The sequence below is a fragment of the Peromyscus maniculatus genome, chromosome 3, assembly GCF_049852395.1.
Source record: "Peromyscus maniculatus bairdii isolate BWxNUB_F1_BW_parent chromosome 3, HU_Pman_BW_mat_3.1, whole genome shotgun sequence".
Lineage (NCBI taxonomy): Eukaryota > Metazoa > Chordata > Mammalia > Rodentia > Cricetidae > Peromyscus > Peromyscus maniculatus.
In genome coordinates, this window is record NC_134854.1 from 50352626 (window position 1) to 50378393 (window position 25768).

Genomic DNA, 25768 nt, shown 5'->3' on the forward strand with positions numbered 1-25768 from the left:
AGCTAGTCCATCCCTAGTCCCTTTGGTTAATTAAACCAAGGAAGGAAAACAAATCACTTTCATGAGTATTTCAAAGTTATCTCCTAATATTTTATTCAAAATCATACTCCTCCTCTTATATTGTCAATCACAAATCGGCTCCATTTACTAACTTCCATTATTACCAACCATACATACACATTTGCAAGTTATGAACATGGCAGTCATTCCTTAGACATATCCCGCTTTTAGTTGATTTTACTGACCAAGATGGTCTCAAGGTCTCAATCACATCCCCTGTTACCCATCTCCCTTCTTATCCCTCCACCAAACTCATCCATAACTGTCCAACCTTCCTAGTAGCCTCCTCTGCTCCCTCTCCATGTTTCATTCTCCCAAACATTTCTTTAGATACAATGATTTTCTCAAATTCGAAGTTAGGAGAGATTTCTCTGTTCTCCCAGTCATCTAAATGCCCTCTTCATTAGAATGCTGTTTTAGACTATTTACTAAAAACACAAAACTTTTTTTTTTTTTGGAATGTTGTAACCCAAGGTTGCACAGAGTAATGGAACTGAAAGGGCCCTGTCCACACCTGATGGCACACACTGTGTTTACCTTGAACTGCAGCATTTCATTCTTGTGGTAGATGACTCGGAGCTGCAGCTGATTCACGGGTGTAGAGGGGAAGGCATTGCTATAAGGAGAAGGCTTCAAGGAGATGTCGGCTGTGGCCTCATTTGGGTGATTCTGAACATTGCTGACTGTGTACAGCTCATTGGCAAAGTAGCAGTAAGGGACCCCAGAAGAGCTGGATTCCTAAAAAGAAAGTCAATATCCTAGATCAGCAGGGATCTGGAGTTATCAAATAGATTAGAAAAATATATGGAGAAAGCCATCACTTCATTCACTCATGTCTATAACAATTAAAGTAAGCATGACTCTAAATTCCTGGAGTCCAAACAAGACAGTGGAAACCCACTCTTACCTGCTCCATTCCCCAGTCAGGCTCATCTGGAGCTTTTTTCTTTCCATTTTAATAAGTCCAAGGCTATAGGTCTATGCTAAAGACATTGTAGGCTGTATTTCAAGGATTCCTGTTTACATGAACATCCTCAGCATGCTTACCTCCCAGATGCAGCCACGGGCAGTGCATTTGGCCTCAGTTGCACCATCCTCATCTGGGTAGCAGTCTATCTTCTCCTGGTCCATCATGATGTCCCACTCGACTGTGTATGCTTCTCCCAGCATGAGATGGATATCTGTGATGGTGGCAACCTGAAGGAATGCAAATTCATCCTCAGGACTAAGGTCTTGACAAACATAAACCTTGGTTGTTTTTGTTTTTGTTTTTGTTTTTACTAAAATTAGGTATAAATGTCAATCTTAGTCTGTCCTTATGCTCTGCTTTTAACGATTTAAAGAGCACACTACAGTTTGCAAGGGTACAACTGTATATATGTGGTAGGAAATAGTGGCAAAATGAAAATATCAGTACTTTCTCAAAGCCTTACATATTACATTGCAGAAAAAAGGTAGGAAAAAAAGCCTGCTAGGTTCTTACTGTTTTCATTCCTTCCCTGGACCAATTGACCCCTATTAATTTTCTCAGAAAGGCTTGTTTTCCTGTTAGCAAATTAAGCTATTTTTCTCAGTCATCACTTCCCCATATCATGACTCCTTTGGTGTGTAATGTCTAGAGAATAGGGTAATATGAATAATGTGGTTCCAGGTTTCTCTAGAATCTTACACAGATTACTACAATAATTTTTGGGGGGTGGGGGGAGACAGGATTTCTCTGTGTGGCCCTGGCTGTGCTAGAACTCTCTCTCTCTGTACACCAGGCTGGCCTCAAACTCACAGAAATATGTCTTCCTCTTCCTCTCAAGTGCTAGCATTAAAGGTATGTGCCACCACCACTTGGCCTACCTCAATTATTTTTATCTCAGATTTACTTCTAAGGGTAAGACTGAGGACTAGGAAATATCATTATATAAACTTCCATTTCAAATGTCCTAAGCCAGGCATGCACTTACAGACTGATAATGTCAGACTTCTGGGCCCTTTAGCTACCCTGTTCTGATAGCTCAACTTGGAGAGCATCACCAAGACAAACACTTTCTAGGAAAACAAGGCCCTTTCTGAATTCATTAGCAGCTACGTTCTTTGTATAAAATGTAATCTTCTGTATTGGTATTTCAAGTTCAATTAACAGATTATTCCCATTAATATCTGAAATTTTCATGACTGTAGCATATTCATGGCCAGAAAAGTAAATTTTGAGTTCACATGCTGCTCCAGAGTGTCTTTCTTGCTAGAAGGGTATGACCCTTCAGCTTTCTCTCTGCCTTCCTCTTTTTCTTTATTCTCTTTGCTTATTTTGTTTTCCTTTTCATGTCTCCTAGAATAAGGGCATTGTTACTAGATTCACGAAGACACTTTTACTCATTACACAAGACAGACCTTAGTTCTGACAAAGTAAACCTCTGAACCAATTCCAGCAAGTCATCAACTTTGAACTTTTTGTTACAGGGAAATAAAACTCCAATCTGTTTTTCATCTAAGACTTCTTGTCTCATAGAGCTTATGAATCCAGCCTTATTTTATGTGCAGGGGTGTCTTGCTTGCACACATGTCTGTGCCTTATGTGTGTGTGGTATCCACAGAAGCCAGAGGTTGTATTGGATTCCCTGGAACTGGAGTTACAGATATTTGTGAATCAACATGTGTGAACTGAGAATCACATCTGAGACCTCTGGAAGAACAGGCAGTGAAATTAAATGCTGAACCATTTCTCCATCTCCACAAAACCAAAATGCTGATCTCAACTACTGCATTCCATCAAAACCAAAGCAAATATTTTACAAATGTTGGTTTAGGCACTTTCTTAATAATTTTGCATATTTTTATGTATCTGAATTGCATCTCTCATCACCCTGATTCAAACAATAAAGTAGGTTTTTTTCATGATATGTTAAGTATCTTATTTTGTAATATGAACAAAGCTTGTTTTCACATATGCATCCTTCAAGTATCTTATACTTAGCCATAGACACAACCAACCACAGAAGTCTTCCTTTGTAATGTCGTAGTATATGTATCCTCTTTATAAGCTATGATGACAATATATCAAATATCAATGCACCATTTAGTAGAAATCTAAGTTCACTAGGGAAACGTTCCTCACAATGATGAGGAACTAGCAGAATAGAAATGAAGTCATACAGAAAGTTTGGATCTCATTACATCTGTTAGAATAGCACTTTCTAATCATCATCTATGGTAGTAGTATCACCAACTTTTGTATAAACTATGTCCTTCAAAAGTATATGTTAGAGAACATGTACTGTTCTAGATAGAGCTCGACAAAAGGGAAAAGCAGTAAATAGACAAAAGCACTTTAAAGTTTGTATTCATAGGATCTCTATCTCTACCTTCACCTCCAAGCACAAGTCATCGGCTCTCAGGTCCTGTACCCACACCCCATTACAGAAAAGCAAACACTGAGAGTGAAGAAACCAGGGACGGAAAAACTGGAGTCATGGTCTCTCAAGCTATCTCTACATCTCTACCTTCCTTCTTCATACTCTGACATCCCCACCAGGCATCAGGTGTGCTCTGGTCATTCAACAGCCCATGTGATCTTAGCAAGAAGTGATATCAAAATACCATGGGGGTTTGTGAAATTCTCCCTCACAAAATGAATTCTTACCTTCAGGCTTGAATTGTAAGTGATTTGAGGAGACATCTGACTAAGGACACCATTCTGTTTCACTCTAACATTGTAAATTGCCTGTGTCCCAAGGATTTTAATTTCCCGGAATGCCAAGTTATTGGAATCTTTGTAGTTTGGACTTGAAATGGTCACATTCAAATGGTTCTGAAACACATCAAGCATAATTATGAACAAAAAAATGAACACCTAGATTCCCTAGGCCCTCGAATACCCCATCCTAGACAACACCCTTCATCTGCTCTAAAGGCCTATTAATTTGCTTTGCTGGTACATGCTAATAGGGGTACAAATTTATTTTTACAATGCCCATAGAGAAAGTGGAGGAAACAGACTGATATTTTATAGAATTGTTTTCCACAACCCCACATGATTTTCATTATTATTATTGATTCTGTCTAATAACATAGCTGATACAATTCTGAATCAAGTCATAAATAGCAGTGTATTCATCCACATAAATGCTGATATTTAAACAAATACAGTTAGATACACACAGAAGAACATATATAGTCATCTACAGACAAAATTCCACACAATATTCATAAAAATATGCACTCACTTGGGTGACAGAAAATTCACTGAATAGGTAAGTGTTCGTGGTCACAGTATCTGAAAGAAGAAAGAGATGTCAGTCTGGCCTGGTGACCACAAAAGACAAGCTTCACCTGCCTTTCCTTAAAAATGACTCTTCTTTCTTCTCTTGACTGAAGACACTTCACTAGATCTGTGTATCACAACTTCTTTATTCATTCATCTGTCAGCCACTTGGGCTGCTTATGGATCTTCACTAGCACAGATAATGCCACAGTGACTATGAGAGACCCAGTATCTCTGGAGCATACTGTTTTCATTCCTTTTGGATGGCACACACCCAGACATGGAATTTCAGTGCTATATGGTAGTTTGATTTTAAACATGTGAAGGTGTGTCTACACTGTTCTCCATAATGACTATGCAAATTTATTTTATGATTTGTTGCCTATGTTTTTGGTGTCATACTTAAAATCACAATACCATGCCCAATATCAAAGAAGCTTCCCCTGTATTTCCTCCTAAGAGGTTGCTGTTGACTCTCTTGTCCTTGTTTTCACAATAGCTAAGATGGGGAGACAACAACAATATCTATTTGCAGATGAATGAATAAAAGAATTACAGTGCATGAATTCAATGGAGTGTTCTTTAATAATAAAGAAGAGGGAAGGCCTGCACTGTTAGAGCAGAGATGAATCTGGATCATATTCCACTAGGAGAAATTGGTGAGACAGCAAAGAGAAGCAATGTATGGTCTCTGTTCATACAGGAGATAAATGGCCTAAATACAGTGGAAGGAACAGGAGAATTCAGAATCAGGCAGAAGGGTAAATGAGGAAAATCTGTTCAAGGACTATGAATCATGATACTAACAAGTTCTAGAGAGACAAAGCTGCCATTAATGGTGATGGAAACATCAATTAATGTTATGGTAAGCATTGCACAATTCCTGTATGTGTGCAGAGTCTGTTGGCCACACACTGGTCTTCTCCTTAATGCTATAACCATGAAAGTATCCTTTCTAGTCCTCCCAAGGAAGTCATCTTATGGGAACCTACTTCCCAAAGTAGAGTCATGGGAATTCTTATTGCAGTAGAGACAAAAGGAAGGAAGGAAAGAAGAAAACAAGAAAAGAGGGAGAAAGGGGAGGGAGGGAGGCAGGGAGAGACATAAAGAAAGAGTGTGCTGAAGCACAGAGATGCACATAATCAGGATTGTGTGCACTCACTGCCTTGCTGACATGGGTGTGCCTTTCATATCATCAACAGTTTCCCCACCAAGGGCTCATGGGGAAGTAATTTATAATTAAAATGAATTATAGAAACAGTCTTAAAAATGTGTCCTTCAGGTGCCTTTTAACAATGAAGTAAGAGCCTGTTAGACATGATTCACCAAGGAGAGAATTCAGAGAGACAGAGTCAGAGAGATGTTCTCCCTCCTCCATCTGAGGTTCATCTGTCATGGCCTCTGACCACTACATGCAGAAGCACATGTTGGCTCTAGGATGCCTGGTGAGATTTCACCAACAGCTGAATGACCAGCAGGGTGAAGGGACAGAGTCAGACATGCAGGTCTACAAGGGCCACACCCTCTCACCACACTCACCCTTTGACTGCCCATCATCCCAGAACAGTTCTCCTCTTGCCTCTTTGTTCTCATCCAGGGCAATGAGCAGACCTAGAGGGTTCTTCCGGCTGTGAGGAACAAAATTTACACAAGGCATAAATACTTAGTGCTCAAAGGATTTTAGAAAATATTGCCACAATATTTCACATGTGTAAAGGATGGATGGGTAAAGTCATGGATGACTTCTTCCCTTCAGACAGAGGGGTAAAAATGCCAGAAGACACTTTCTCCAGGATCACTGTCACAAGAAAGAAATATCCCAAACCTCAGCAACATATGTCCAAACAGGAAGTCAGTGTGTGAGCATCAGAATCACTACATCAGCTACATGCAGACTATGAGAATAAGATGGAGTCTTAGGCAGTGTTGCTATGGCCAGATCACTAAAGAGACCATCCTGTAAGGACTAGAACAGCTGCTGCAATTAGATATGCTCTCTCTGCCAAAAAAAAATGTTTACTCAGAAACACACAAAATAAGATTAACCTATATAATGGTAACTCTATATTGAGTGTCTTTGTTTGGAATCATTTGTTTGTTTAATCTGAGACAAGCAGCTCAGACTAGCATAGAGCTGGCTCCCTGGTCCAGAATGGTCATGATCTCATGGTCCTACTACCTTTGCCAGTCAAGTGCTAATTCTGTTATACACCGCTATGGCTGCCTGACTAGTTTTACTTATTCTAATGTCTATTACTTTCTTTTGAGAAAAACAAAACAAAACAAAACACAGCAGCTTCATGTTTGTTCCTCATGGGCACCTCACTGGCCGCAGGCTTCCTATTGTATTTGTTCCAGGTCAACCTTCCACTACCTGATCACACCCTACTATCAACAAAATCAGCTGATTTCCTTTACTGTCCATGGATTAAGCTGTCATTGCTAAAATGATAATAAATATAAAGATAAATCCACACAACTCCTAAATCTTAACATTATGAGACCCATTCAACACACTTGCCAAGCAACAAAAGTAGGGAGTAAAAAGTGACATGATAAAAGATATGAGAGTGTAGAGTGGCACTTTCAGAAGTTTGATAACAATTTGGAGGAAACGATAGCCAGCCAGACACAGAGGAAGCAAGATGACAAGGCACAACTGAGAAAAGGTACCAAGTGACGTGGCTAAACATAGATAAGAATTATGGGTTAAATTAAGTGTAAGAGCTGGTCAGTAATAAGCCTGAGCTAATGGCTTAGTGGTTTTAATTAATACAAGCCTCTGTGTGTTTACTTGGGACCAAGTAGCTGCTGGACGTGATTGGGAAAGATTTATCCTGACCTCAGGGCCAGGCAGGATTGGGGAAACCTTCAGACTATATACTACAGCTTCTCGAGAAGAGTTCAAGGAAAATCCTGCATGCAGACATGCGTGTAAACACATGCGCACACGCGCAGGCAGAAGTCATCAGCATCCTTCCTCACCACATTCCACAGATATGGACAAAATACCCATTTGTGAAAAGGGGCAAAGCACGTTCACATATAGCACAATGAAAACTGCTTTTGGCCTTGAGAGGCATGCTTGACGTAAATGCGGTTTTCATCACAAAAGGATGAGCTCACAGTATTCAAAGCAGAGCCCTAGTCCCACCACTCACCTTAAGTGTGTGTTCAGGGCATGTTGTTGCCATGGCAAGATGTAACCTCCACGGATGTGAAGATTGATGTGTTCAAGAGGGGCTGGCAAGATCTTCCACTCTCCTGTTGAATTAATGTCTGCACCCTGTGGCAGGAGAAGAGGTGATGAGGGAAAGAATGCACACCTCCCTGGACAGCCAGCAGGTCCTGAACAACCCGGTCACCACCATTCAACATAGGTCATTATCACACTTTGTTCCCCTCTGCTGTGTTAAAGCTTTAAGACCCTGTTAGAATCCCTGACCTTATGGAGAGTGGAGCTATGGGAGAGTTACAGCACCTGCCAGATGAGGTCTTCCTGTGGATCCAAACACTCTCACTGCACAAACTGTTTCTAATTTGGGGGGGGGGGAGGTTACATTGGGCAATGTTGCCACTCCTTCTTAGTTCCTGAAACATTTCCCCTGAGAACAATACTAGATCTCTCTTTCACCAAGAAACCACAGATTCTCCATCTCTCCTCACTTGTTCTCATACACCTACCAGGTAACTAACACTTCCGACTCCTGCTTCACAGAAAACATCCAAGGAAATATTATTGTTTAAATATCCTTAACAGGATATACCCAACTCTATGTTCTCTCAACACTTTCATCTAGTCTCTTATATGTGAGGTGCAGTGTGACCTGGCGTGTGTCTCAAAACTTCCTATGCTGTCTCAGCTACAGCAGCACTTACATCTCCCTGACATTGGTTCCATTCATATTTTGTGAATTATATGTCCTTCTTGTGATGAGGCTGTTCTATGCTTTTGGATAGAAAGTAGCAGTATTGGTGTCTGTTCCATAGAGGCCACTAGCAGCTCCATTACCCCATCCCACAATGACCGTGAGACACTGCAATTGTCCTCTGCTAGGTATCTAAACACTGTTGCTTTAGAGGTAAGGAGTATTCATATAGTTTGTGTATGGCTGTGATCCAATACAACAGAAAATAAGAAGTGTAAAAATACATGACACACTGTTTAGCTATCCCTGCCTTTCCCCCTTAAAAAAAAATAAGAAAAGAAAAGAACAAAGAAAAATACTGAGTATCTGTAGCTCATGAATAATAGCTAAGGCAATATTTTCTCAGCAATTCCAACCAGTTCATCTTTGTTTTAAGTAAACATCATTTTAATTTTTTTTTCTGTGAACAGCTTGCTCAATTAACTTTTGCCTTTGAGGGGGATTTCAGTTACCACCCCTTTATCTGAAACTACCTTCTATTTAAAAGCCACAAATAAAATTAGCCAATCCAGGAAACTCTTATTAGCCATCATACTTCACTTTTAAAATGTTGTACCTATAGCCATTTACTTATGTGCCACTACTTTCGATAAACAAACCTTAAGTACTGATTACGTGCTCAGCTTCATCAGGCTGCAATTCTACACCTACTGCTCAACAAAAAGCATTTTACTAGGTAAGGTCAGCACTATAACAGGCTAGGAAGATGCCTAGGGTGCAAATTTTAAGGTGGTCTATGCTTTCAAGGCCATGTAAAGGCAGGGTGAGCCTTACAGTACTGGGCCTCCTTAAATTGTGTGTCCTGGCCTTCTCCCTACTTATCCCTAGTTCAGGTCCTATATTAGAAACTCCCAACATACCCAGAAGGTTTCCCTTAACAAGGAGGAATAACAACATGAAATTCAGGCAACACAAGGATCACTTATGCTGACTGCTGTCCACTCAGAAGGCACTAGAGCATTCTCACCCTGAAGGCAGAACAAGCCAACAACAAAGTATCGGGAGGAGTGTCTAGTGCTCCCAAGACAAAGAAGAGGAGGAAATGCACTCTGCTAATCTTCACACAGCTTTCACCCACTTACAGCAATCCCCTGGGACTGTGCCCCAAGGGACTGGCATAGGCTCTGACTTCTTATGTCTGCCACTTCCTCCTCCTTTTCTTAGAGGACAGCGAACTTCTAATACCATGTTCTTTCACCTGGACCCTTAGATTGCACTGGCCAGCAATACATCATAGAGAGCTTCTTGTTGGATTCTCATCAGTAAATACATGTGAGTAACTCAGCCAAGTCCTGTAACATGTATCTTTATGTGTTTTGTATACTTACATATGTCTCATAGCTATTAACCTCGGGCAATGATATAGAGGAATTATCCTTAAGTTTACAAACTGCAGAGACTGACTTTGAAACTGTATCTATCTATCATTTATATATGTGTGTGTGTGTGTGTGTGTGTGTGTGTGTGTGTGTGTGTGTGTGTGTGTGTGTGTCTATCCATTGGGGGGTGCCTCTGTGTGTGTGCTATTTATCTATCTGTCTATCCATTGGGGGGGTGCCTTGTGTGTATGTGTGTGTGTGTAGATCAGAGCATAACTCATAGGAGTTTCTCCCCTTCTGCCACCTAGTGGGATCTAGGAATCAAACTCCAGACACATAGCCTCTATCCTTGCACACCTACATTTTGGCCCATATCTCCAGCACTGAAGTCTGCTTTTAATAAAATGCAAAGAGGAAAAGATCTCGAGGAATAAGAACTTTATAAACAAAAATGAAACCTACAGCATAATTTCAAGAGTTTACTGGTGTCTCACCACTGGAATGATATTAAGACAAAGCCACAGACTCAAACAGAAAGACTTCCACCAATCATGACACCAAGGAGAACTCTGCCTGCCACTGCAGAACACTTGCCTGAAAGGTGACTGGTCATGGTGAGAAGCTAGGAAATGAGGCCACAAAATGTAAAGTGGCCACTCAAGACCACAAAAGGTGATTTCCCAAAGTGGCATGAAACTTGGTATCTATCATATGCAGACACTCTGTATGCTACCACTTTCTGAATTGTACAAATATAAAGAAAAACTCACCGTGTAATAGTCATACCAGTGGGATGTAGGGAAATAGGCATTGACATTTCTGGCATTCTGCAATAAAAGACAAAGAACGTGTGAGCAGTGGACTCTGCTCACAGTGACCAGCATGAATTGGTACAGAGTTAATAATAAAACTAACAGAATTAAACAAAATTATTATTTCATCTCCCTTATGGTATCAATGATGAAGATCCTCCTTTTCCAGCAACAGAAATTAGCTTGCCAAAAACAAGTGCTTTCACAAAGCGCTTCAGGTAACAAGACTTCAGAGAAAAACAAACACCACCCTCTTATAGATGTATTCATCCCCTCCCTAAGGAACAAATAGGCAATGTTGACCACAGAGCAGAAGAAAATTGTGCAGCCTCAAAAAGATGCAAGAGGTGTAAATAATCTGTTCATTTTATTAAAAGCTACTTTATACACAGAGTAAATAAATCAATTGTTTTTCTAGCTTCCAGACCATGTATAGAAGGAAAGGGAAAGCTAGCTGGTTTCAAAAGATGGTGGGAAGGGAGGAGAGAAATTGTGAAATTACATTATAACCTAAAAAATAATGACAGGACAAAAGAGATAAGAAAAAATCACACACTGCTACAAATAGTTCTCAGTTCATTTTAGTTAAGAAAAATGGAAAATAAGAAATCTTTACATTTCCTGCACTTGACCCTGCAGACCTTACCTTAGCTCACAGAGAAATAATTACATCCTTAAACACATGACAAGGTTATTCCTTGAAATGTTAGGCTGACATGAAAGGTCTAAGAACACCGAAGGCATGGCACGTGGCTCAGAAGGAGCAAAGGAGACCGGTGCAAAGTAGGAGAGTGTGTCTCCTAATCCCTCTCATACCAGCCTCTGCGTCACCCCAGTCACCAGCCCTGCAGTGGAATTCTGAATCCCTCCTGTCTCCATACTCACAGGCTCCAGCACAGGGCTGACCAGGAAGGCTGGACCCAGCAGGAACTGTCTGTCTATATTCCAGGTCTCCCGGTCTGACAGAAACCTGGAAAAGGAAATGAAGGTGCCAATGTGACCCCAGTGGGGCCTCAGAACAAGGCCTCGAAGAAGTCCTCAAGTTCAGACCCAAGTCAAAAATCCAGCAACATTCCATACCTTCTTTATATTTCACTAGACTGATAAGGATCACATAGACCCCATTTCCTACATGCTGTGTTTTTAAAACCTCAGAAATGCATTGTCTGCCATGACGCATCTTCTATTTCCTCACCATGGCACATTACAATGCAATAATCTGCTGGTCCTTGTCATCTGTCCCTGGAATGCCCACTAAAGTTACAAGAAGATGTTCTGGTCAGGGTTCAAATAACAAAATCCCTATGACAAATAGGGAAGTCTTTGTAGGGCCTTAAAAGAAAGAAATTGTGCTATGCTGGGAGCTTTCATTATAGAACTTCAGTAAGTATCTTATATCAAACACAAATGTTATGTATTTCACTGTACTAGAAGGAGTGATAGAGATATTCTCTGGAGAGCTCGTACAAAAGGGACTTATCATCTCAATGTGGAAAAATTGTTGGGATCCACTTCCATCCTACATGATAAATAAACTGTCCCTTGCTCAACAGGACTCCAGCTCGATACTCACTCATGGAGAAGAGGCCGCACAACTGTGCTGCCCTCCGTGTGGGCCTTGTACATCAAGGTGTAGAGATATGGCAACAGGGTGTATCTGGTCTCTAGCACACTTCTGGAAATATTCTCAAAGGTTTCATCCCAGGACACAGGGTCTTGTCTCTAAAGAAACAGAAGAAAAGTGTTCAAAGTCCTCCAGAGACAACTAAAGAATTCAAGAAGGTCATTAAAGGTCTATTTAAACTGTATATCACACATCTAACATATCATAAACCTTATAAAATGGTGACTAGGAATCCTAGAGTATTCTTAATGGACTGATAAAAATCAGTAAAATTCTACCAGGAAAAAAATTTTAAGACATTCTTCATGAGATATGATGGAAAATAGTCCCTAAGCAAAAAGCCATCTAAGTAATATTAAAGACTATGACTTTGATGATGTCCCAAGGAAAAAAGGCAGCAGGATTGAACTCAGAAACTGAGGAAGCATTTCCAGTGACATAATATAGGTGAGGAAGCTGACATCCTACCCTGGTCCCAATGGTGTTGTGGTTCCTGGAGAAGGGGTAAAATGCACCCAGCTGCATCCAGCGCACACACATCTCATACTCAGCATCTTGAAAGAACCCACAGATGTCTGACCCGGTCTGAAACAACAAGGAACAAAGTGAGCTCTGGGAGCTCTCTGAGAGATAAGACCACCTTCCTAGGGAGGAGGAGCATGCAAGGACACTTACATAGGAGATGCCAAAGAGACTGAACTCCATCATGCCTGCAAGGAGAGATGCAGCAGGGTCAGGACAGGCACTCATTCTCTGCCTGCTCTTCCCCCTTCACCAAGGACCCTACTCCCCTCTCCACCCACAGCCAGCAGAGGCCCCTGGGCACAACCACACACCAATGATGGATTTCCCCAACTGGTCCCAGGCAGCTGTGTTGTCCCCCAGCCAGTGTCCTGCCCAGCGTCCAGAAGAGGGGAATGTGGAGCGGGTGATGACGACTCCTCTCTCTCCTGTCACCTCCTGCACAGCTCTGGTGAGGAAACAGGAAGTTATACTGAAGAAGGGCAGAGAAAAGAAGGCAAAAGAATTTCTCTTCTTAACCGTTTTATGATGGCCAATGTTTGCTCCATCTTTGGAGGGAATTTGGGAATCTGATCTGGGAGCGTTCTGCTGGCTGACAGGGATAATGGCAGGGGACACCTTTTCCATGCCTTTTCATCATTTTTTAAAAAATCATCATGTGATGAACCCACAGATTGTCACCAAAAAGGTAAACCTGTAATAAGGGTTCTTAATTATTTACCCAGTATTTATTTTTCTGTATGTGAAGAAGATGAATAGGAATCCCTTTCTAAAGTTTCCCAGGAGATAATTAGTATTACACATTGGGCACAGAACATGGTGTTATTCAATAAAAGAACCATTGACTGTCTTATGAAAGTGACCAAATTAAGAAACAAACACAACAATAGAATAGCAGACATCGAAAAGGATCATCCAGTTCTGAGATAAAGGAGGGACCTTTCAGTCCTCCTGGTCCTGTCTGTCTCTTCTACCTGATGCTCCTTCTAACTATGGCTCTTTCCACATGTGTAATGACCTGGTGTCCCCAGATGAGTGGGTCCTCACCAGTGCTATTTCCCACTGGTGTGGTGGTACCTTGTTTAAATTTTGCTTCCAGCTATAATCACAGTGTGTGGCCACATGCTCATAGAATGTTTGCTTAATAAACACAAATATCTACAAAGTTTTAGTTAGATTACTTTCTAGCCCTTCTTATGGAAAATGAACAACAAATTCATGAAAATAAACCCATCACTGACTATCTCTACAGGTGCCACCAACTTGAGAAAGGAGAGGGTCACTCACTCATAGGTGGGTCTGGTCTGGGACCACCCATACAGGCTGTGCACGTCATAGTGCCGTAATGTGGTGCCATCTGGAAGAATCTGCTCACTCTCCATGCACAGTGTCTTGCTGCTCAAGCCCCTGTCCCTGGCTTCCAAATCTGGGGGAAATAATGAAATGTCAGTGAAGATCACCCTTGACTCTTAATTCTTCACCTCTTTTTAGAAGACATTAAGACTAACAACCTCTGCCTGGGTAACACTCCCCTACCCAGGAGCATAAGAGCAATAGGCTTCTCTGAGTAGCAAGGTGACTGAAGGCATTTTTAGCATCAAATTCACTAAATAAAATGGAAGTGTGGAGAGAATATAGGTTGTCAAGTCTTCACCATGGAGCAGGTCCTAATATAAGCTTCCTTAAAAGATTTACTTTTAATTTATTCGTGTGTGTGTGTGTGTGTGTGTGTGTGTGTGTGTGTGTGTGTGTGTGTGTAAGAAAGAGAGGTTGCCTGCAGAGACCAGAAGAAGGCATCCAATACTCTGGAGTTGGAGTTACCAGTGGTTTTGAGTCCCCTGACATGGGTCCTCTGTTAGGACAGTATTCACACTTAACTGCTGAATCATCCTTCTAGTTCCATAAGCTTTTAATACATAAGTTATTTCTATTTCATATCTTTCTTATATTTCTGTAAGTGGGTAGTGTTGTCTGTCTCTTATACTTCTGGAAACTTAGATTTGGTGATGTCTCTGGAAATTATCACAACTCAGAAAAGGCATGTATATAAAGATCAGCTATAAATGGGCAAAACTCCAAAAGTCCACAAGGGGAAGTGACTTCATTGTATGTATTGGTGGAAAAAGAAATTCTGTAAGTTATCACATCACAGAGACGTTAGCACAGTTGAGTGATTGCTGGAAAATTTCAAGAAATTTTCTAACATCTCCAGTTGGATAATATGATGTGCTTTTGTCTCATGTCCTATTAATAATAATAATAGTGGGGAGGTTCCCTTGATGGGCAAGGTCACCCCAGGATACTGAGCTCATCTTCTTCCTTCCAGCCACTGTGCAACAAGTGAAGAGATCCCAAGGTCCTTACGTGGCATGTAGGGTGGACGGTTCAGAGTAGCGTTGCTGCAGCCAGAAGGAACTGCCCCATTCACAAAGCTGGAAGGTTCATTCATATCCTACAAATAGCGAAATTATGGATAATTTTTAAAGATACTTAAGTTCTATCAATTCAAGAACAAACAAGTAGTTACACATTCAATATCTAACATCTCTATAGATGCTGCCCAGAGAGGGTCATGAACCACTGGTGAAGCACAGGACAGAAAGAACAATTAACCTCACCATGATTGACTAGATGGTTTATTTCCCCCACTGGTGACAAACAATGCTTTAAGGAATTCCCACTAATCGTTGTGGAAGTTTTACACCAGGAACTTCAGACAGGTTCCAAAGTACTAGGTTAAGGACAATTCTAAGTTTGATTGGATGACTGGCACTTTGCTATGTCTGAAAACTTTTTCTGGTAATTATTGTCACCTTGCCCAATGTCATGGATCCACATGCTAAAAACAACACAAACACATACAAACACACCCATACTCGTGTATACACAGACACATCCATACACACTTACAATCCACAGGCCATCAAACTTCAAGCTCTTCCCTGGTTCCTGTGGGTTCGTGTAGAGTTCTTGAATCTCCTTCTTCCACCACGTGGCAGTTGAATCACGGAAAAAGTCTGGAAAGGCCACATAAGCTCGGTATCGCTGTCAAAGTAACATACAATCCATTTATTGGAAATGAAGATATTATGTAGGAAACAGTCATTTTATAAGAACTTAATGAATTCTTATAACTCCACAATTGTACATAATAATGATCTGATTAGAGCCTATATGATATAACATTCTTGACTTATTTGGAAAAAAATTTAAGAGTAAAGATTAAAAATCACAAATAATATACCTTCCCAGCATTTGGAAACCATCTACATTGTATGGAATGGACTGGTCAAGGGGATCCTGGGCTTTGTGTGGTTAAAACCTAAATTTAAAACTTCTATGTTTGTGTCCAGAATGATGACTTACCTGATTAGTTCTTGAATCTAACAGGGTTTCTAGATCTCAGCTGTACCTTGTGAAGCATGTATAGGCCAGCTTCATCATCAGCTCAACCATCACACATGTCTGGCACACTAGGACTATCTTACACTTCCCAACATACCCACTGATACTGGAATTCCAGCTCCTCAATTATGATCATTATTAAGGAAGAGTTAAAGGTCCAGCAAATACTGACATTCAAGGGCAGCTGCCTTCCAACCATGTCAACACTGCTCAAAGGTATATCAGAAAAACTCATTTAAAAAAATTAACAGGCTGCCTCAGTGCACTGGATAAACATCTTAGCAAGAAAAAGGACTGATGCTTCTTTTGCCAGTTGTGTCAATGAAATTATTCATCCAAGCAACAGATGCGAATGAAAATGAGAAAAAAAATTAGGGCTGAAACCTAGGCTACTTGGTTCCATTACATGGAAAAATCTGTTCACAGAAGAAAGCAAATTAATAATAAGAGACCTCAACTAAAAGGAAAAGGGAAGTCAAGAGGCCCAATGAAGGATGGAAGGGTGGTGCGGGATTAATGTGTGGATATGGAACAGCCTGTGTGTGAACATAAATACACATGGAGAGAAAAAGATATCATAACTGAGGACAAAGCTGGAACTGATAGAGCTAGCATTCAGTTGGGAGTTCATAGCCCAAAGAACTGACAGCTTTGCATTTGAAATTGCCATTGTGACATGGAGAAGTTTGGACAGGAAACTTGAGCACACTGTGTCTTAAATCTCATGGTGAATAATGCAATATCACAACTTGAAGTAAAACATTGCGACACAAAAAATAATGGGTCTCAGACTGACAAGAGGACCATTGCTCTTAAGTGATTCTTTCTCACATGTCTCTGTCCTAAGTGTAGACACATCGAGTCTCCCACACATGACTGCCTCTTCCTGGCAACCCTGACTACATTGAGCATACATGTAGGGCCTTTTACCTCAACTTGCATGTCCCAGTCTAGAGAGGGATCCACCACAATATCAGGATAATCAGGCCAGACCTATGGAGAGAAAATATTTAATAGCAATGTCCTGAACATTGCTCATACAAGTAAGTTCTTAAGAAACTATAAGCAATGGTTCTAGGACTAATAGTTGTCAGGTAGGGTTGCTCTGAAAGAGAATGGATTCCAAAAAGGCTCTTAAGCACATCAACAGGTATTAACTGAAAATAAAAGAAAAAAAAAGGAAGAGAGAAAGAAAACCGCAACTTTAGAAACCACACATAACAGGCACAAAATCAACAGTTCTGAAGAGCACGAATAGTGGTTCTGCCCAGGGTGAGTCTTGCTGGATCAACACGAAGCTCATACCTTTCCCCAGACAATGTCTCCATTATTGGGATATCTGATGAAGACATTGTTCTCCACACCCCGAGTGAAGGCAGGATAGGGCTTTGTCTCATTGCCAGAAATGGCTGGGTCCTGCAATCAGAGCACAAGGCAGGTGAAAGTTAAGACTGAGGATTACAAAGAAGGTGGGTGGAAAAAGGGAAGTCCCCGGTTGTAATTTCACTGTAGCATTTCCCTGACTCCCAGAAATACATTTATATTAATTACACTTTTATTTCTCTCCTGAAACAGGAGAGGACAGACACTCCAAGGTGATCCCCCTCAAGCCCATCCATTGTCCCAAGCACAGCCTACACAGTCGCACAAACTAACCAGAATGAGGATGACCCGCATCCCATTGCCCTTCATGCGATTGATCAGGGCTGGAAACCCAGAGAACTTGGGGCTGAGGGTGAAGTCCAGCTGCCTCTCCATGTAGTCGATGTCTGAGTACTGCACGTCCTGTGGATGGTATAAGAAAGTGTGGCTGCTGGTTGGAAAGTTCAGACTCTAGCAGTTGCCACAGCTTGTGTCTGGCAATTTCAACTGCTAGGTATGCCATATTGTAGCTTTGGATATTTGGGTTCACTAATTTTTAAATATTTCACTCAAAAACAGGAAAAATGATTTCAACATCAACAAAAAATGTATGATGAGTAACAATGCCAACCTACAAAGGCTGTTGTAAAAAAAATAAATAAAAATACTGTAAGAAAAAGTACTTTGACTTTCTCTATGAGTGTGTCCTGAGATCAGTGATGTGTGTTCATTGAAAATAGTGTCAAATATTCACTGTGCATATAATACAATCATAGGTCTACTATAAAAGAACCAAAACAAAAACTGTCCTCACTGTGGAGGACCCAGTGTTGGAGATGATCAAATGCAGAGCTCTCACTGAGATGTTGTATTCCAACAGTGGTTCTCAACCTTCCTGATGCTGAGAAACTTTAGTACAGTTCCTCATGATGTGGTAAGCCCCATTCATAAAATTATTTTTGCTGCTACTTCATAACTGTAATTTTGTTACTCTCATTTATAATGTAAATATCTGTGTTTTCCAATGGTCTTAGGTGATCCCTTGAAAGGGCTGTTGGACTAACCCCAAAAAGTCACAACCCACAAGTTGAGAACCGCTGTCAGAGGAAGTGATTTGATTCGCACTAAGGCAACCCAGAACAATGTATACAAGACAAAACCAAATGGTCACAAAATGATTTATGATTTTTGGACCTCTGGTTTTGAAGTGAATGTGCTGATTCTGTATGTGATCCACTACAAACTCAATACAGGAGTCCAGCATGGAGCCAGTGAGAAGCTCAGCAAACACTGGTGTGCCAGGCCCAAGAAAGCAATCCTCATATGGGCCGGGTTCACTGAATGAGGGTTGTTTCTTTAATTAAGCAAATCTAGTATTGGAGTTGTGTTTTATATCATGTCAGTAAGGGCAGTGTATATGTCTTGAAGTCATTCAAGAAGCAGAAGAAAGCCTGGTACAGGAGAGAGTATCCAGGAATTAACCAGTCTTAGCTCCTCTTTGTTAATCTAAGCCACCACTGTTATGAGGGTAATGGTTTCCCCAGAATCACTGTGGATAGTCTAGGCTCAGTGTGACATGACATGAGAAAACACAGTGTGTCTTTATAAACCACACTTAAATCTGACAAACAAATCCCCAACAGATATACGTACATAGGGGATCTTCTTAGCCACCATATCATCATACAAGCTGGAGATCTCAGAATCATTCTCATATCCATAGCGACACAGCTGGAATCCCAGGGACCAGTAAGGTACCATCACAGGCCGACCAATCAACTGGAAGACAGACAGAAAGTGTTAGAATGTTAGAGGAGAAGTTGGATGGAAACTGGATATGAAGTTAGAATATTTTACCCAATTTAACACCAAATTCAAACCCAGAGAGTAAGTGGCGGGGGTGGGGGTGGGGGTGAGAACTCCTGGGACACACTACAGAAAACCTACAGCTTCTCAGAGCACACATTCCAGGAGTTCTGGAAAACCTGCTTTTATTCAGATTCCTAGATATAAAATTTAAATACTAAAAACATACAACAAAAAGGGAAATGGCTAACTTAGAATACTTTCTCTAGGTCTTGCTGATTGTGTGACCTTGGGCAGTTATATCACATTTCTGTGTTGTTTCTTTACCTGTTAATCAAAGGTAAGAGTAGGGGTTATCTCATGTTGTTTTCACTGAGCAACTTACTAGGAGTGACACCCTGTCATATGCATTAAGTAACACACACAGTAGATATTTCATAAATGTTAGTTGATGTTGTCACCAACAATGTTATTATAATCATGACTCCCACCTCCACCACAAGTACAGTCATTGTCCCTATCACCACATTGTAAGCACTGTGACAATGTCATGATGTAATATTTGCCATCATAATTCCCATTGCCATCACAGACACAATCATCATTACCAACACCACTCCTACTAAAACATTATCATATCTACCACCACCATCACTAATATGAACCTCACTCTCTCAGCTTCCATCATCAACTCCACTACAATCACTTTTATGACCACTCATGTCCTATCATCCTCTCTACCATTATCACCATAACAGTCAACATCCTCACAATCACTTTCACCAATAGTACTACCACTACATTCAATATCACCATCACTCACCACACCATCAAAATCACTACTACCATAGTTCCACCAGCACATTAGCCCACCACAAGTTACCACAAATAGTTTGCTATACTTCAATGGGTGAAGAAAAGATCATTTTAATAGTTACAGGAATATATTCTCTCTCCCATATTCCATATTATAAATTCCCATGAGAAAGACCATCAAATTTAGGTACCATATGACAGTTACATTATATGGCAATTCTGTATAGCAGGGTTGGAAACATTATGCATATATGAACAAACACACATGTACAACACACATATTTCAAAAAATGCTTTCCTTCCTACCTCTGTGTATTGCTGAGTGACAAGCTCTGGAGTTGGGCCCAAGAACACATAGAAGTCCAGAATGCCCCCTGTGGTCCTGTATGTTAGGGCAGGCAGGGGCTGGAATGTCACATCTGGAAACACAAGAAAATGTCATCATGATGAAATCCTTCCTGCTGAGAATACTTACCCTAGAATTCATACCTTCTTATTCATAAATTGTAACACACTGACAGGAGATATTTGGAGTGGGTACATATAGAATTGTAGAAGTCAAGAAAAGCTCTCAACTAGCTGCATTGCTAATAAAAGTTGGGTAAATTATATATATTTAAAATATACATAAAGGGTCAAAGAAAGGAAAAACCAATCCATAAAGTCTATAATTTTGACTATAGTGACAGCTAAGTCAAATATATTCTAAAGCAATTTCAGAATCATTGGCACACAATAAAAGGACAAAGCTTTATCCTACCCATGGCATTGCTGTTCATCAGGAGGACTCCATGGGCATTGCCATCCTCCTCTAGACCCATGTAGTAAGGGTGGACACCATAGGAATTCTTCTTGTACTGAGAGGCATAGGGAAAAGGAGGTTAGGAGACTGTGTGCCTGGGAAAGAAACTCAACAGAAACTTGATTGCTACGTTGAGTCAATCTTCTTCTGGTAAGAATAGCAGAGGAAAGGGGAACTTAAAATGATCTCCATCCATCTAGCAATAGAAGTTGACAAGCATGTGGAGTCTGGAAAAAACATCACAAAGCACCTAGCATGGTTGGAGGAGACAGAACACAGACACCAACGCCCTGTCCTTACCCCTGGGGGCTCATCCCTGGAAAACATGCCCCAGGTGTGCCAGTTCAAGTCTATCTTGAAGGTTGTGTGCTCAGTTTCCCCGAAGCCATAGATGTATGTGGAGGGCAGGCGGGTGGAGATGCGGATGAACATGTCATTGAAGGTGAAGCCAGGGAGCTGAGAGTCCCAGCTGCAGAAGGAAGAGGAACATTTGCGAAAGGAAATCAGCTTCCTAGTAGCTTCCAGTAGCTGCCTCTGTGAGGACAGCAGAGCCCTCCATTTTCCCACACCATCTGTACCTGAGTCTCTCTCAAATAAAACAAGTAAGTCTCATTCACTGAAATAACCACACTCAGCCCTGCTACAGGCCACAGTGATAGTAAGTCTTCTCTTCCACTGTATCACTGCTTCCTTTAGTGTTGTCCACAGTCACATGTCCACTCACGTTTATCACCTTACCATTCCAGACTCACTGTGTCTTCTGCTCTTGACCCCTGATGCTCCACTTCCTACAGGTATCCAGGGCTGTGATATGAGCACCTCACACCACCTCACACTTCTGCTCATGTACCTGCTCACTTCTCCTGACAGCATCTGAGGAACCTTCCGGGCTGTTCCCATTCTAAATTCCACCTAACACCCCTGCTTTGTCTCCCACCTTTATCCAAGCGGTTACCTCAGAGTAATCTCTTTATTGAAACTGATAAATTTCCTCTGGGTAATGACTTACATCATTCTATTACAAATGTTCCTTTACCCAGAACTCCCTGTGGGACTCCTCCTAATCTCATTTCCATTTCAAACATCACCTCATGCTCAGAGACACAAAATCAGATCATGGTATCGAGTCTACAGATAACCTGATTTCCCTGATTTTTCCTGCATAGCAGTTGTTGCTATATCAAATTCCTCTTCATAGCATAATTTAAACTTTCTTTAGTGGAAGATATAGCATATCTGTCTATGAACACAGTACCAGAAGATAACCTAATATAAATACTTGGTCAATATTTCCCACATACCTGTAACTGACTTAGTAATCCCTCCCAGAGTATTAAAGATTTCCTCTAAGAACAGAAAGCATTTCCTCTTGTGTGGTGTTTATGTGAGATATCACCCATAATCCCAGATACTTGAATACTTGGTCTCCATTTGTGCACTATTTGGGGACTATTGGGAGACTAGGATTGGCCTTGGTCAAGGAAGTATGTCACTGGGGACAGGCTTTGGAGTTGAAAGGCTCACACCATTCCCAGTTTGCTTTCTGTTTCTTGTTTGCAGATCAAAGTTGAGCTCTCAGTGTTCCTGCTGCCCTGTGTGCTGCCTGCATCCACGTCACCATCATGGACTCCAAACCTCTGAAGCCATAAACTCAAATAAACTCTTCTATAAGTTGTCTTGGTTGGGGTTTTTATCACACCCATAAAAGGTAACTAATGCATTATAGATTCAAATGAGATCAGTCTGATGCTTTGAGCCAGGATGTCCTCAATTAATATGGACCTGGTGAGGAAGGTTTAGAAAAGCAGAAACTCCAAGTCAGACAGGACTCACTTACATTACAGTGCCTGTACTCTTCCTGCGAATTTCAATCCCGAATGGATTCTGCTTGATGAGCACATCATAGAGACGGCCTTCAGGGGTGCTGGATGGGGCAGCAGGGATGTTCAGAGGCACTGGGACTTCATACCGACTGTGGTTGGGATCATAGATCTAGGCCAGAGGAGAATATTTTATATAAAGAAAAAAATATAGCATACACATTATGATGTTTTCTTAGCATGCTGACAGTGCTCATAATTAACAATAATAATAATATAATTGCATAACTAATAATATAATTCAAAATAACTCGTGAAGATGTTTAATTTCCACCTCACAAAACATTAGAGGATTGAAACACCAGATCCTAACTGTACTGGATTGATAATCTATAAAATGTAAATATGTCAAAACATGACATCAATAGTGTAAATATTCACAGTTAGCTGTCATTTCAAAAGAACAATTTAGTCAAGAATTGTTCTCTAGAGACAAATACCTCAGCATACTCTGAGCATGTTGCACAGAGTCCAGAGGCTGAATGTTTTATCTTCTTTTACCTCACAATACAGGACTTAACCAACATACCAGAGAACAAAGTTCTATTAAATAACTTGATCTGGCTCATGTCTCAGTATTATGGGCTCTAGAATCTTCACCTATTTCAACACTGCTATCAACATGAAATGTTCATTCTGAAATTGGTATGGTACTTATAAACATATGATATATTGTTTTGTATGTGGATGTATGGGTATAAGGAGACCTGAAATCACTGAAATTGGCAGGAAAAAAAACTAAATTTCTCTAATTAAAAACATCTTCTGAAGATGAAATACAGCTGGATAATTAAGGATCCAAATACTACTGTGGATACAATAGTAATTAGTAGGGATAGGAAATGAATAAGCCAAGGTTAATGTCATAAAATGTTTAGTAATTCATGGGAAACAAGAAAGAAGAATTCAGCACTCCTGGAGGATGTGAGCTAACACAAATTCTGCAGAAGGGCTTTGCTATTACAGGGAAGGAACAGTGAGACGGTTTCATGGAAGAAATACAGGCTGAATCTTAAAAGTTAAGCAGCAGTAAAGCAACACAAAACTGAGAGCAGGTGATTCTGGTAAAGAAACAACAATCACAAAGTCCCAGAGTGGTAAAGTGGGATCAGAAAGACATGAGTATGATGGAGAGAATTACTGCATAGCTAACGGTTAGTGAGTGTGAGTTGAGGCTACACACCCAATCAACTCCATTCTCTTGAGGACACACACAAAAAAACATCACATTAGAAGATGGAGAAGTTGAGTCCAGATTGAGCCCAGATTCTAAGGGTAGTCTAAGCACAGCCACTCTGCCTTGATCACCGCCTTGTTCTATTCCAATAGCATTTGAGTACTCACTATATATCAGCCTATGTGTAGGATTCCAATACTGCCACCAAACTCATCTATAACTGTCCAACCTTCCTAGTAGCCTCTTCTGCTCCCTTTCCATGTTTCATTCTCCCAAAATATTTCTTTAGACACAGTGATTCTCTCAAATTCAAAATTAGGCAAGGTTTCACTATTCTACCAGTCATCTAATTGCTCTCTTCATTAGAATGTTTTAGACTACTTACTAAACAAATAAAAAACCTTATAATGTTGTAACACAAGGTTGCACAGAGTAATAGAACTGAAAAGGCCCTGTCCACACCTGATGGCACACACTGTGTTTACCTTGAACTGCAGCATTTCATTCTTGTGGTAGATCACGCGCAGTTGCAGCTGATTCACGGGTGTAGAGGGGAAGGCATTGTTATAAGGAGAAGGCTTCAAGGAGATGTCCGCTGTGGCCTCATTCGGGTGATTCTGAACATTGCTGACTGTGTACAGCTCATTGGCAAAGTAGCAGTAAGGGACCCCAGAAGAGCTGGATTCCTAAAAAGAAAGTCAATATCCTAGATCAGCAGGGATCTGTAGTTATCACATAGATAAGTCTATTTATATGGAGAAAGCCATCATTTCAGTCACTCAGGTCTATAGCAATTAAAATAAGCATTACTCTAAATTCCTCAACTTCAAACAACACAGTAAACACCCCATTTTTCCACACTCTACTCCTCAATCCAAATCAGACTCATCTGGAGCCTTTTCTTTTAGTGGATTTTAATAAATCCAAGGGTACAGGGCTATGCTAAAGACATTGTAGGTTGTATTTCAAGGGTTCCAGTTTCCAGGAACACCCTCAGCATGCTTACCTCCCAAATGCAGCCACGGGCAGTGCATTTGGCCTCAGTTACACCATCCTCATCTGGGTAGCAGTCTATCTTCTCCTGGTCCATCATGATGTCCCACTCGACTGTGTATGCTTCTCCCAGCATGAGATGGATATCTGTGATGGTGGACACCTGAAGGAATGCAAATTCATCCTCAGGACAAACATCTTGCCAGACTTGAACCTTTCTTTTTTGAAAATTAAGTATAAATGTCATTCTTAGCTTATCCTTATGCTCTGCTTTTAAGGATTTAAAGAGCACACTACAGTTTGCAAGGGTCCCACTGTATAGATGGGGTGGGAGATAGTGGTAAAAGGAAAATGTCAGCACTCTCTCAAAACCTTCTATATTACACTGTAGAAAGAGATCGACCGTGAAAAACCTGCTGTGTTCACACTTCATTTTCATTCCTTCCCTGGACCACTTGACCCCTAATTCATTTGGTCAGAAAGGCTTTCTCCTTCTATTGTCAAATAAGCTATTTTTCTCACTCATCACCTCTTCATATCATGACCCCTTTGGTGTTGAAAGCCTAGAGAATAGGGCAGTATGAGTAATGTAGCTCGAGCTGTAGCAGTTTTTTTCTGGAATCTCATACAAGTTTTCTTAATTATTTTGGTCTAAGATTTATCAACCAAGTATAAGACTGGGGAGTAGGAAATGTCATTATATAAACTTTCATTTCCAGCATCCCAGTCTTATCATGTCCCAAGGCCAGAAACGCAGATTTGAAGTTACATATACTGCACTTGCTTTCAACTGCAGCATTTCATTCTAATTTTTTCTGTTCTTTTATTTGAAGTTTCTTACGCAGCACCTGCATGACTAATGCATTCATTATATGGAGCATACTGTCACTTTCTAGATGTGATCATCTCCTTCTCAGTGTCCTTCCAGTAGCCAGTACCCTGTCCTTCCTGTCTTTCCAATCCCCACCCTCCACTCCAGACTTCAATGAGGCCTTGATTCAAGGATCGT

The 25768-nt window shown here is 40.8% G+C and overlaps 1 protein-coding gene across 8 annotated transcripts in view; it reads right to left on the reverse strand.

The window, feature by feature from the left end:
- LOC102904107 (maltase-glucoamylase) overlaps positions 1-25768 on the reverse strand; it is a 156876-nt gene that overhangs the window by 79042 nt on the left and 52066 nt on the right. For 6 of the 8 annotated variants that reach the window (XM_076566436.1, XM_076566437.1, XM_076566440.1 and 3 more), the window contains 25 exons: positions 24773-24922; positions 24252-24452; positions 22547-22701; positions 21010-21178; positions 20668-20764; positions 20214-20326; positions 18939-19064; positions 17580-17708; positions 17229-17339; positions 16854-16916; positions 15429-15563; positions 14883-14970; positions 13806-13944; positions 12833-12966; positions 12672-12706; positions 12465-12581; positions 11946-12094; positions 11258-11342; positions 10331-10387; positions 7474-7598; positions 5852-5940; positions 4275-4324; positions 3692-3859; positions 1108-1257; positions 598-798 (listed from right to left, as the gene is read on the reverse strand). In XM_076566436.1, the coding sequence (XP_076422551.1) occupies positions 598-798; positions 1108-1257; positions 3692-3859; positions 4275-4324; positions 5852-5940; positions 7474-7598; positions 10331-10387; positions 11258-11342; positions 11946-12094; positions 12465-12581; positions 12672-12706; positions 12833-12966; positions 13806-13944; positions 14883-14970; positions 15429-15563; positions 16854-16916; positions 17229-17339; positions 17580-17708; positions 18939-19064; positions 20214-20326; positions 20668-20764; positions 21010-21178; positions 22547-22701; positions 24252-24452; positions 24773-24922 (3036 nt within the window). The remainder of the gene's footprint in view (positions 1-597; positions 799-1107; positions 1258-3691; positions 3860-4274; positions 4325-5851; positions 5941-7473; positions 7599-10330; positions 10388-11257; positions 11343-11945; positions 12095-12464; positions 12582-12671; positions 12707-12832; positions 12967-13805; positions 13945-14882; positions 14971-15428; positions 15564-16853; positions 16917-17228; positions 17340-17579; positions 17709-18938; positions 19065-20213; positions 20327-20667; positions 20765-21009; positions 21179-22546; positions 22702-24251; positions 24453-24772; positions 24923-25768) is intronic. The other 2 variants (XM_076566441.1, XM_076566442.1) reach the window with 2 other exon arrangements.